The sequence below is a fragment of the Malaya genurostris genome, chromosome 2, assembly GCF_030247185.1.
Source record: "Malaya genurostris strain Urasoe2022 chromosome 2, Malgen_1.1, whole genome shotgun sequence".
NCBI lineage: Eukaryota > Metazoa > Arthropoda > Insecta > Diptera > Culicidae > Malaya > Malaya genurostris.
Window position 1 is genome coordinate 306423567 of NC_080571.1, and position 13416 is coordinate 306436982.

The following is a 13416-nucleotide window of genomic DNA, read 5'->3' on the forward strand; positions in this document are numbered from 1 at the left end:
TAGTTGGTAGATCTTGTTAGTGAATATTTAAAACTATACTTTGGGACTACTAGTCCCCGATTTCCGCTTCCGAAAGCACCGATAATAGTGAAGAAAATGTTCGAAAACGGAACTCACCTCAATTTCTCAGCAACGGTTTAGCCGATTTTCATGAATCATGATTCAAATTGAAGCTCTCATTGTCTATAAATATACTACTACTATCACATTAAAATTTATATTATTAAGTTGAAAAAATGTCGTTTTCTGATTCTTTTATTCAATTTGTACCTACTTGTTAGTGTTATTACAAGATCATGATAACGATGCTAAAAGAAAATACAAATAATAATACCCTTAAGTCCCATACAAACGAATCGCCAATGTTTGGTTCACAGCATGAACAAGTAAGCCTAGCAAATATCTCCCTTTCGTTGCGATAGTGTGAAAATGAGAAAGGAGATCGTTTCTGGCAACGCTTTATGCTAGTTGCTACGATGCAAAACAAACTTGTTTGTTTATCGTTACTGTATTAAACTGCAACAATCAGTCTAAATATCGCCGGCTAATAAACCGAGAAGCTTTCGAAATGGTGAGATGTTGCTTAGTAGAGGGATGTGACACACGAACAGGGTCGTCCGAAATTTCGCTCCATAGTTTTCCTAAATATTTGCTAAAAGTACACTTATTGCAGTTTAAGCAATCACTTGAAAAATTGACTTGTGAAAATTAGCCCAGAGGGCTAAGTGTTCTATATCATTCGACACAGTTCATCGAGCTGAGCAATGTATGTGTCTGAGCGCGTGTGTGTGTGTTTGAGTATGTGTCAAATATTGTAACTCATAAAATAAAAAATCTCGCAGTCCCACAGGTTGCTATTGAATTTCACACCGTCATTTAGAGCGACGATGCAAAAAAGGGTAAAATTCATCTAGATTTGGCTTAAAACTGATTCAATTTGTAGGCTATATTAGTTACTTACTAAACGAACCGGCTTCGGCTATACTGGTTCCAGAAGTACCGAAAATAGTGGTCAACAGATTTAAAACGGAACTCACTCAATTTTCTCAGAAATGATTTGATCGATTTCCACAAAACACGCTCAAATAAAAGTTCTTATAGTCTCATAGGTTGCTGTTTTATTTCATCCGAATCCGACTTCCGGTTCCAGAACTATACGGAAAAGTGTGTTTGATCATTTAGTGCGACGATACAAAATAAAGTAAAATTCTTATTAACTTGACATAACTGTTTACAAATTGAAAAGGTTATGCTAGTTTATAGCCAAAGAAAGTTTCTTATTTTATTCAAGATTGAGAACAAAATTCTTAACAGAATCTTCTAGTGATATTTTCAATAATACATATAAGTAATATGAGAAAGGAATCATTACACCACTAGGTGGATTAAAAAAGGTTTTATTTATACTGTTGGACTGAATTGTATGAACAATTGTTAGCCCAGTTAGTAGTTCTCGGGAATGGCGATATTTTTCATGTGTTTGATCTAAATTTAGTCTCATCTTTTTTGTAAGAGACGTCTTCGCGTTTGTTCCTTTTAGTTTTTTAGTTACTAGATTGGCCATGTTATTTTGTGGATTACTCATCTATCAATAAAAGAATTGTGATAAATCGAATTGTTTTCTGCGATGCGTTTAATCGCATCCCAGTATAGTTAGAACAGTTCCAATGATAGAAGAAATTTCGGAACAGAGATGCCAGATCTGCAGATTTGTCTGTATATCTGCAGATTTCTAAAATAAGCTGCAGAGAAGTTTTAATTGTCGACTTATGTGAATCGTGATTTTGCAGACATCTGTCTGGATGTTTGAAATTTTCACCGGCATCTGTGGTTCGGAGGCAAGTTCAAGCCCTGTTTCTGAACAATTTTTTGTTTGCAATACCATCTCATCACCAGGGATGTAAGGTTCACAGATTAATCTGTGATTTTGAATTTTCTGCACAGATTTTAAAAATGACACAGATTTTCACAGATTTCTGCAAATGATGACAGATTTTCACAGATTCTTGAATAAATCACAGATTTTCACAGATTTTTGGAAATCGAAGAAAGTTTAGCACCAAAAAGTACAGAGCGGTAGAGGCAAAAGGTATTTTTTATTTATTTATTTTTTGCTCACTAAATTGAATTCGATCTTCAAAAATGGTACGGAAAATGAGTAGTGAGACCTGTTTTTTTTTGCTCACCAAATTGATTTTGAACTGCTATTGGGGTACGAAAACCGGTCACAGATTTTCACAGATTGGTTTTAGGTTTGATCACAGATTTTTGAAAAAATTACCTGACATCCCTGCTCATCACCTAGTGATTCTCAGGCAGTCTTCCGTTGGGTATTGATTAGAAGTTAGGCTAAGTTTATGATTACTTAAGGTCTTAAGGAATTAAATCATACAAATCAGTCATCGGTCGTACTGTGACCCGGCCGAGTTTTTGATGGTTCGGCAGTCCGACAGCTTAAGCACTGACGAGCCGAAGGCGATACGAAAAAAAAAGTTGTAACAAAATATATGCTTTTTTGCACAAAACAAAAAACCCCTAAATGTTCAAACTCTGCGGCGACCAGTAGCCAGTCGTCATTCGTTTACGCCCGAGACGTCAGATAGGATATGGCACCTAGTGTTATATCCTTAAAGGGTCACATAAGTAGTGTGGACTTTGCGTCTGCTTAGCGGTTCAAGTTGGACTGCTAGGCGGAGATGGCAGTTCTACTTGAACTGCTTTAAGCACTGACGAGCCGAAGGCGAAACGCAAAGAAAGTTGAAACAAAATATGTGCTTTTTTGCACAAAACAAAAAACCCTAAATGTTCAGCTTCTTCTTGGCTCGACACAGCCGGGCGAGGCCCGAGCAGGTATCAACCCTAGTTATTGATAAGAGCATTTGTTGATGATTTGGAAATATGATCGCAGTAGGCGTGCGGGTACGGACGCGAACAATTGTCGCTCGTAAGGGTCCCGGCTCGTGAATTAGAGAGTGATATGCACAAAAAAAAATGAAAAAATTCTTCACATTTCTCAGTGATGGCTACACCGATTTCCACAAACTTAGATTCAAATGAAAGGTCTTATGGTTCCATAACTTGCTACTGAATGCAATCTTTGTTCGACCACCGATTCCGGTGTTACACTCAATTTTTACGGAGCTGCTTATTTCTACAAACTAAGATGCAAATAAAAGGTCAATTCTTGAAAAAGACCCCGAAAAGTTGATCCAGATCCATCTTCAGGTTCCGGTATAAAAGCGCAATTGAGCATTTTTGCTTTTCTTATATAGAAAGGTTATGCAATCACAATGGAGACCGACTTTTGAACCGAGATCCGGATGGCCGAGTATTGTATACCATTCGACTCAGCTCGTCGAGATCACAAAATGTCTGTGTGGATATGTATGTATGTGCCTTTGTGTGTACTAACTTTTCTCAGAGATGGCTAAAGCGGTTAAACTTAGATTCGAATGGATGGTCGTATGATCCTATACAAAAGTTCTTAACTTCATCTGGATCCGATATCCGGTTCCGGAATTATAGGGTAAAGTGTGTGAAAATTAGTTGTATGTGATGATGATTGCAATACCGTCCAGTTCACCATCACACGATGGGAAAACACTGGGTAGGAGTTGTGATATTAGATTTGAACCACGCTGAGATTCGCTTTGATAAACATTAAATTGTTTTTATTTTTCCCTTCATTTCTGCACACAATATCTCCATTCAGTTGCATTGTCAGTTCTCTTATGGCTCTTCCCGTTACAATAGATATATGAATGTCTTCAACCGTGGAATTCCGAAACGTATTACAATCGGAAGCTTGTTTCTTTTTTCTTCAAATCTATACTTACTTCAGCAGTTTTAGACCAAACATTTAATAAATATGCTTGATTTTGGATGTATTTATTTGTTAAACGTGTGTACACATAAGTGATGAATCTTAATATTTTTGTGTTCCATGAGTTTTTTTTATTTCTAACTTTTATTTAAACCTCTATCATTGTTGCATGTTTCACGCGAGAACAAATTTTGATGCCTTAGTTTACCAACATTGCTGGTGTTTTTTTGAATAAATAAATTTCGTAACTGTTTTTTAATGCTTTGCAAAACAAACCTATATGATTAATTATCGTTGAGATAAAGCATTTTCAAACCGTTGGCTATATATTTGATATATAATTGTTGCTCTAAAGAGTTGGCGTCCTTTCGAAAGGGGAAGAGTATCCTGAATGTGAAAAAGCAAAATGAACAACTGGCCAAGGACGAATAGAGTCAGGGTTTGGTTGGGAAAATTTGGGAATCGGTTTTGAGCATTGGAACAATTTCACCACGTAGCGTTTGTTTGACAAACATTCATCACTATCCTAGATGCTATACTGGTTTATGCCGTTTTTTCAACTTTAAAATTTTTCTTGGTTTTCACCATACATCCGCTTTAAATATGACCTACTCTCAACTATGACTTCGTCTTTGTGTTCGGGTATGTGGTTTTTAAAACGTGTCTTTTTTTGTCAACTTGGCAACCGTTTATATGGATATCTGTTTGGTTTTGTTTCTATCAATTTCTTCGCTATAAATATATCTAGTACTGTTTGCGCTCTAGTACCTTTTTGTATTGTAAAACTTTTTCTGTGGAGGAAAAAGACTAATTCAGCATTGCTTCGAGATAAAGGTGGTTTTCTGTTGGGTTAAAATCGCTTTCAAGTGTCTATTATTTATCACGCAAATGTTGTGGGATTACTCAGAGAAAAATTCATATTGCTACTAAATTTATATTGCAATTTAAAAGTATGATGATGATATTCAGAAAAAATTACGTGTTAGTTTTGATACGAGTGTTCCGAGTCTTTTAAATACCAAATTGAACTTGAACTTGACCACTCTCAAGTACGAGTTATCTACATAAGCTCTATTGTTTTAGCTGATAATAAGAATGGTTTGTTTTTCCATTACACTATCCGAGAGTAGAATTAATATATACTAGATACAATTTGGTTGCCGGATTTCCTAATAGTTGTTATATGGTACGATTACAAATCTTATTTGCTGTTGGTGGATAAAATGTTGTTTATATGGCGTTTCGGTTTTCAAAGACTAACTAGAGAAATCGAAGTATCAAAATTATTGTTTTACTTTAAATAGATTTGTATTAAATAGGGCATACATGTTGATTTATTTCTTTCCGTTATACAATAGTACAAAAGCTGATATACAAAATTGTTCCTCTGACGGTGACCCAAAACCAAGAGTAGCAATCTAAACATTTTAGTATTAAGTTTTTGATTCATTGAAAGCTGCCGTGAATGAAGTAGGGATTGTTTGAAATTTTCTATTCGGAAATGAAAAGACATTTTCGAACATTATCACTACAATCGGATTATCGTGTCTAGAGTTACTAATGATTGTGCTCAACAATCATCTGTTTGTTCACTGTTCATCATCCCGTTTCGATGGGAGCTAAGGTCTATTTCACATAATAAAGTACTCATCATTGACAAATTGCGTTAGTGGCAAAACCATTTCAAATTACTCACATATTTTGATCGGAAAAAATTTTGAACTAATGCCGCCTGATCGAAAAATTTCCATTCGAAGTTCCAAATGGAAATCACAATAAAGTGACATTGTATATGTCATTGGACTTGTAGATTTACATATTTCATATAGATAGTTAATCTCAAAATAATTTGTGTCAACGCCAAGGAGCGGGCATTTCTTGATGCAAGCGAGTTGCAACAATGTAATGATGTTTCCTGAATGTTGCAACAGAATCGAACTTTCTTGTGAACATGTTTGAAAGTCAATTATTGCGATTACAGCCTTCATTGATTACTTTCATGAAAAATTGATGTTAAAATGAGAAACCACGTACATTCAACTCCAATTAACTCAAATTCATTACGAAATGAAGACACGATCTTTGTTAAAAAATATGGTGAATTTTGAATTTTCGCGGGCTACGTTTGACTGATTTTTGATCGTTATGTTGGTACTCATGACCCTCACTTATGTTGACAATTCTGCCCAATCTGAATGTCCACACGCTTAGAAAAAGTTACTCAGATTCTGAGTATTAGTTACTTCTTTTCAACTGATACATGGAAACGTCAAAAATTCAGTCAATGATAATGAGTAACTCTTACTCTAAATTTAGGTTTAACGTAAGAATTCGTTTTTAGGTCACTATTCGAGAGATCAGTCTAAAAGTTGCTTAAAATAAATGGTTTTATGTCTGCAAAAACCGGAATGATGAATGATGAATGAGTAAGAAGTGCTGCCCAGCGGTTAAAGTTTGAAAATTTTCGATCTTGAAAAAGCACCATAGGGGAGAGGTACATGAAATTTCCGAAATTGTAAATTTTTTTTTATGCCAAAAATCTTAAAATTGCATGAAACGTCAAGATTTAGTGTTATTTAAAAAAAACAAATTTTCGAAAGTATTGACTTTCTGAGAATTTTGATATTTTTTCCCAAAAAGTCGATTATTCAAAAAATTTTTTTTTTCGAGATGACACTAAATCTCGACGTTTCATGCAATTCTAAGCTTTTTAGCATCAATTTTTTTTTTGATTTCGAAAATTTCATGTGCTCCCTATGGTGATTTTTCAAGATATATGAAAATTCCACTAAGTGGACTGAGAAGGGTTTTTTTTAGATTAGCATCACTGTTCTCATACAAATAGGCAACGCAAATGTCAAGCACTAGTTTGGAAAAATGATGGTGACTGTGTGACATAAACACTGAAGCATGCTTTTGTGAACTACTTTAATCAATCTGAATCAATTGGTGTCAAAATTGGTATCCGAAATTATTTGATAAAAGTATGAAATATATTTTCATGACACTGTTATGAAAAAAGAGAAAGGCATTATCACACCACTAGATGGATTAAGAAGGGTTTTTTAAATTGATTTTGGACTGAGAATAGCTATCACAACTAAATTAGTATAACAAATGCAGAAAAGTGTGATGAAATGTACTCTTTGGACCTCTCTTGATTCATATTATTTATGTTTGAATAACTGAAATAAAATGCAGCTGGATGTTCACCATAATGAAAATATATTCAACAGTCTACCTACCATCACCGGCAGCATTCAATTTCGTTCCAAAATCAGTATCGAAAATATTAGGAGAGATAGTGAAGTTGTGCTTTGCTACACATCCGAGATGTACCGTTCGGTATTAAAAATACCATCGTGATTGAATTGTTTACACTTTTCTTGTCTTTTCTATTTTTAGTCGATCCATTTTTAAAAGTTTACGTAACAACGTTATCAACACTAGAAGAGTTCTTTAATATCAGTATATAGGTATGCCTTTTGTTGTTTAAAATTTCCGTCTTGCGTATCTTCTCATCACTAACTTCATAAATATGTATCTGTTCAAACTCTCGCCCCCTTCCCTTCGTTCAAAACATTGCTTTTCTAACGTTCGCAAACTGTTCGTCTTCTCAATTATATTTATTAAAACATTCCCTATATCGATTCGATCACTTTCCACTAGCACTATGATTAGAAGTGTGACAAGCAGTGTTTATAATAACTGTCATTTGAAGTTTTGTTTCCATTACAGATAGATTGTAGTTTTGGTTGTCGATCTTACCAAAATGCATGATTTTGCACTGTCGCGCGATTCTGACACTGATTATCGGTACTTGCATCATTGAGGCTTCGTAGCCTCCCAGATAAATTACTACTGTAATGTCTACTCTATATAAATAATGTAACAACTTATTCTTGTTTTCTTTATATACAAATATTTAGTGAGAACTGATGCCACACTGAAGAAAAAAAAAACAATGTCTTCATAACAAGAAAGAAAACACACCTTCAACACAAAAAAAAACTAAACGCTCACAAAAACAATACTACTCTGCGGTTTATTCTCCTATCGAAATGCCGATTATCTAAATACATATGTACACAGAAACAAACCTATCAGTCGAAGGTGGTCCAATTGTTGAACGGTCTAGTACTGCCGGAGCTAGTACTGCCACTAATCGCGCGACCATTTACAATATTCGTTACACTACTCAGCTTGCTGAATTCAATATCTCTAACATTATTACTACTATTTCTACTACTACCATTACTAGTATGACTACTACCGTTAGTATTCGTATTTCCCTGTTGCTGATGATGAACTGTGTTGTTGCTTAGAAGACTTGCCATGTGATGTTTTTGTTGTTGTTGTTGTTGCTTCTCAGTATCGATACTAGCGCTATCTAGAAGTGAGAACTTATCTAGACCGTAGTTTCGTAGCAGTTCGAAATCGTCTTGTGCGCTATTGATGAGCTTAGTGGCACCGCTACCAGGACCAACAGTCGGTGGTCCGCCCCGTGCCGGAGTGATGAAGTTTCCTTGTGACAGTGAATGTTGATGATGTGTGTGATGCAAGTTTTTCAGTAGTGGATTGTTGGTTGTGGTGCCGGCATTGAACGACGTGGACAGCGGCGACGACGTTAACGATTTGGTTGCACCGTGGAGATGTGTCGGTGTAAAGTAGGGATAGATAGGATTATCGAAACCGATAGCGTGTGCGACTGGCGGGGATCGGCTGGCCTTGATCGGGGCAGTGCTGGGTGTGATTAGTGCACATGGAACCGACGGTACGGTCGGAATTGGCTTAGCATTGTCATTCAGCGGATCAAAGTCTTCTAGCTCAAAGCTGGAGTTGGTCGTGTCCAGGTTGATCAGGTCTTGGGAACTGTCTGGCTCGTTGGCGAATGGCGACGGGGGTCTGATGGGGGTAGTGATCCCCGTTCTGGGCACAGGAGATATGGATGCGGTAGCGGTTGTGGTGAGTGCATTAGCGTCAGCCACGTCGATGTTAGACTGGAATGATACAGTGGAGAGTTGTAAGCGAGATGGTAGCTGGAGCGAGAGGATCATTAGAACAATTTGGTACGGTAGTGAGTACAGTCTGACTGCTTTTGACTTGTTTATGGTACGTTTCTTGGACGATGGAAGGCTCGTTTGTCGCTGTTTACGGGATTTTGGTTTCTAAGCTAATGTAAAGTAACTCTATAACCGAGCAATTTAGGGGGATTGAATTTTAAAATTGTTTCGTCGTTGTTCAAGTTCTTCTAAACTTATATTTCGGACAAAAAAGTTTAGCGGAATTCTTGCAATATACTGAACAGTCTGGCTAATACTACTGGCAACGGAAAACCTGAGTTAATGCAAAACATTCACGGAAAATAGAAACTACCTATTATTTGACTTCTTTTTACTGTATTTTGAGTTCTTTTGAATCTCTTCTTTCATTCGCTTCTTCCATTGTTGTCTAAATACAAAGAGCAAACCACCCAACAGTGAGAGTTTCGTTCAATAAACTAAAATTAAGTAAACCGTCAGTAAACGTCAACCTGAAATTGAGTCAATGGGACTCAACTGTAGAGTAAATGTAACTTACCATGGAGTAGATATAACTCATTTTAAAGTATTTTTTTGCACGTGCCTTGCACTGAAAATCATTTTTACCAATTGTTTGAGAAGAAATCACTCATTGTCGAGCTCTTCTATAAGCTACACTAATTAGGTCGTTATCTATTCAAACTTTAACTTGATCGTAAAAAATGGGTAGCGTGCTTTGTTATGGCATAACATTTTGGGTAAACTTACATTTGTCTAAATTTTGAGGTCATCACTCGTTACCAAAAATTGGGGAGGTGCACTTTAGTTGATTTTGGCTAGGTGTTGACCCAAAATTAGATAGCGGCTGGTAAGAGTGTACGGAAACTACGTTTAACCAAAATTAGGTTATTGAACGGAACCCCAAACCGGGTCGAATGTACTTAAAATTAGGTTGTTTTGCGGTTTCGTGTAGACTTTTTTGGAAGACAAAAAGTCATTTCTCTGTGCATAAGAGCATTGGGGATTGGACATTGAGTGCGTACGAGTTGAAGCCGAGAAATTTATCTTCGTTGTGATTTTTTGTAAACAAACTCTTTTGAAAATTATACACAAAAATTGAAGTTGAAAGTATGTTGACATTTGACCCCTAGACACCAGGGCTTGCAAATTGAAGCAACGTATATGAACAAAAGGGTTTCACCATCTGTGCTATTCACACACATTCGTATGTCAGGTAGAATTCACAGCGAAACCCAAGCAAGGAGAGCTGCTTCGTTCGTTCATTAGTTCATAAATATGCCCGCTTGCTGAGACCTATGCTTCATGAGGTTAGCATTTGATAAATGGTTCTCATATTGTACATGCCTATGAGGAAACTAGATTCATAACTTTTAGTTCCGATGAATATTAATTGATAGAACATTGCTTTTAATGTTTCTAGGATATATACACAGTGTAAACTGCCAAGAAACAAATTGATCGTTTTGAAAATGGACTCAAATGCAAAATTTCTGCTATAAAATATACTTTAATATTTGAAATGTGATCAAATTTGGTCTTGGAATGCGAACATTATGTTAAAAATGATTTCTGTAAACCTACACTTTAAAAATAAACCGTAAACATTGCCTATATGACTTTGCTTCGCGTCTTGTAGCACGCCGTGAAGCAAGGTCTTCTTTCTCGTACAATACTATAACGAGAGCGAGCCCTTCATTTCATTACATTGTCATGGATTGCTTAGTTCATGTGTTAACTGAGACTGAGAGCACAGACAATTTACTTGGCAAGGGGAATTGGTCTGCTCAGTAGCATATACTCTCACGCATCCAGTTTCTTTCTAATATAGGTCTCTCATTCAGCTATGTCAAGCAAAGTGTTCACAGCAGATGTTTTTTGTTGCTTCGTTCGTTTGAGGATTCACAATACAAGCCCTGCTAGACACCCTCTATGGCGGGTGCCTTTAGTCACAACTACCTTCAACTATCATAATCAGAGATGCCAGGTCTGTAGATTTGTCTGTAAATAAGCTGCAGACATGTTTACGTTGGAGACTTTTGAAATCACGTTTATATTTGTTAAAACGTAGATATTTGTTAAAATTTACATACTTTTGAAAACGCCGCGGTCTTTTTTTCTGTTCGTTAAACCAATTCCGTGCATCTTTCGAGCTTGCAGTTCAATTTTATTATAAAATTTTCACCTAACATCTCTGATCATAGTTGAATTTGAAAGTGTTTCAATTGATAAAACTTTGGATAAAAGATCGATTCCATGCGGAATCGGCAGACTTTTGGCACGACCCCCTTCCATTTGCATGAAACTTTGCATGTTATAGCAAATGAAGTATTTTTCGCTGGTTTAGAGATTTTTTTTACTCAAGACTAATTCATGAAAAGGGTGTATGTGTTTTAAGCCTCAATTCAAACAATTATAACTAGAAATCTAAAGCTTCTACAAAAATATGCCTAAGAAGAAGTTGTAGGTAATCAATTACACTGTGATTTTTATAAACCACCGGTTTTTCTTCGATTTTGTTTTCAAAATATCTCGAAAACAGCTACTCGCATCGTCTTGATGTCAAGAAATAATTTATCCAAAATTTCATGAGGATTGCGGAAATAATAATTTTGACAATGGAGAACCCAGATTAAATTAAAAAAGGGCGTATTCTCATGAAATATCCATTTTCTCGAAAATGACTGCATTTAGGAAGTAGCTTTCGATGAGCTTTTTCATTGAACGTAGCAAAAGAATAATATTTCATTGCTCAGATACATTTATTCTAATAAAATATCGCTTTTCGAAAATTGTTAAAAAGTTTTTCCACGGGAAACTATTTTATTTGTCTTCTCTCCAACTTTCTAAAGCATTCATTAGTTTCCTTGTCAATTGACATTTTTTTGTGATATAAACGGTTGTCATAACTGCTTCGAACACAATATATGCCAAGAATGGCTGTAAATCTCTTGGGGAAGAAAAATATATGAGCGAAATGATGCTCTCCGATCTACATAATTTTGGCAACCTGAATCTACATAGTTTTGGCAACCTTATTAATTTTTAGGTCAGTGTTTGCAGTTTCCTTTTTTTTAGCAAAGACGACATGAAATTCAAAACTGGCAATTCAAAAAAAAAAAGATGTGCAAAATTTAATGGTTTGAAAAGAACGCAAAACTTGCAGACATGGGAATAAAGATAAGACAAGATTGAAAAAATAGAGACATATTGAAAAATCATTGGCTTATTTTCGGTGTATATTTTTTTAGAGAATAAACTTAACTTTCTTTATCTTCTTCTTGAACACCATTTCGATAAAATTATTAGTTTCTGATTTAGAAGAAAGTGCATACATAGACCCTTTTTTAAAAATCAGTCTTGAGTCGAATCAGGATCTCCATCCTTGCAAAACGAATGCTTTGTTATACTGAAAGCGTGTGCATAGCTCCTCCCGAATTGGAGTAGGTGAAATCTGCTGACTTGTTGTCTATTTTGGAATTGTTAACTTTAGCAAAAATGTAATAAACACAAAACAGACTGTTCCTTGATTTAATAGTGGCACTATTCATTTTGTTTGAATGAAAAAAACTAGAAACCTGATTTTTGAAATTGATTTAATGGTTCCTAAAAGGACCGAATAGTTGAACTTCTCAAAGCTCAATGCGAAGAATCATTAGAATATCGATAAATGGCACTCGAAACAACACTCTTTGCTGTCACACGTTGAATGATGTTAACAAACGTGCAAACGTTGAATTGTGAATCAAGTCTTCGATCAGTTGACGGTCACTTCCGGTTCCGAAAATATAATGGTATAAGTGACGTAATCGGATAAGCGCTTTCTGTTTTTCTCCGCTCGATTTACTCGAGATGGCTAAGCTGATTTTCACGAGCCTAGACTCGTTCGGAATCTACTATTTACCTATCGATCAAGTTCGACGATCAATGCCTGTCACATCTAGTTCCGGAGATATAATGGTATAAATGACGTAACCGACTAATCGCACAGTTACATCAGCTCAATATTCTCGAAGATGACTTAACGAATTTCAATGAACTTAGGCATATTTAAAAGCTACAATGTGGCATTTGACCAAGTTTGGAAGAGTTATGTCTAACAGTTCGAGAGAGGTAATCTTATAAATGACGTAACCGACAAATCAACATTCAATTTCTCGGAGATACCTGAATCAATTCGAAAGTCTTAGGCGCGTTTGAAAGCTACTATTAGAATATTTCATAAGCTCACAATACTAATGACCGAGAACATAGTTTTATAAATGTTTTAATGACACTATTCAAATGGTAAGAGAATAAATAAACGTGATATTGGCCACAATTTTACAACATTTTACTACTGATTAGTGAAAGAGTAACAGCAAATATGAAATCAAATCTGGAGGAACTCCGTTGCGGTTTCGTTTAGTGAAATTTTTGAAAATGCACCCAGTTCAGGACTGAAAAACGTCTGAAAACTTTTTATTACTCTATAGTTAATACAAAATTCAATTTCCCGATCTTAGTAAACCTGTAGTGTAAATCTGGATCGCAAAGTTGACTAAATTGTACATG

The 13416-nt window shown here is 35.7% G+C and overlaps 1 protein-coding gene across 6 annotated transcripts in view; it reads right to left on the reverse strand.

The window, feature by feature from the left end:
* Nucleotides 1-3644: 3644 nt before the first annotated feature.
* The window catches only part of LOC131431004 (DENN domain-containing protein 1C), a 59701-nt gene continuing 49929 nt past the window's right edge, over nucleotides 3645-13416 (reverse strand). For 3 of the 6 annotated variants that reach the window (XM_058596354.1, XM_058596353.1, XM_058596355.1), the window contains one exon: nucleotides 3645-8823. In XM_058596354.1, the coding sequence (XP_058452337.1) occupies nucleotides 7927-8823 (897 nt within the window). In that variant the 3' untranslated portion in view covers nucleotides 3645-7926. The remainder of the gene's footprint in view (nucleotides 8824-13416) is intronic. The other 3 variants (XR_009229624.1, XR_009229625.1, XR_009229623.1) reach the window with 1 other exon arrangement.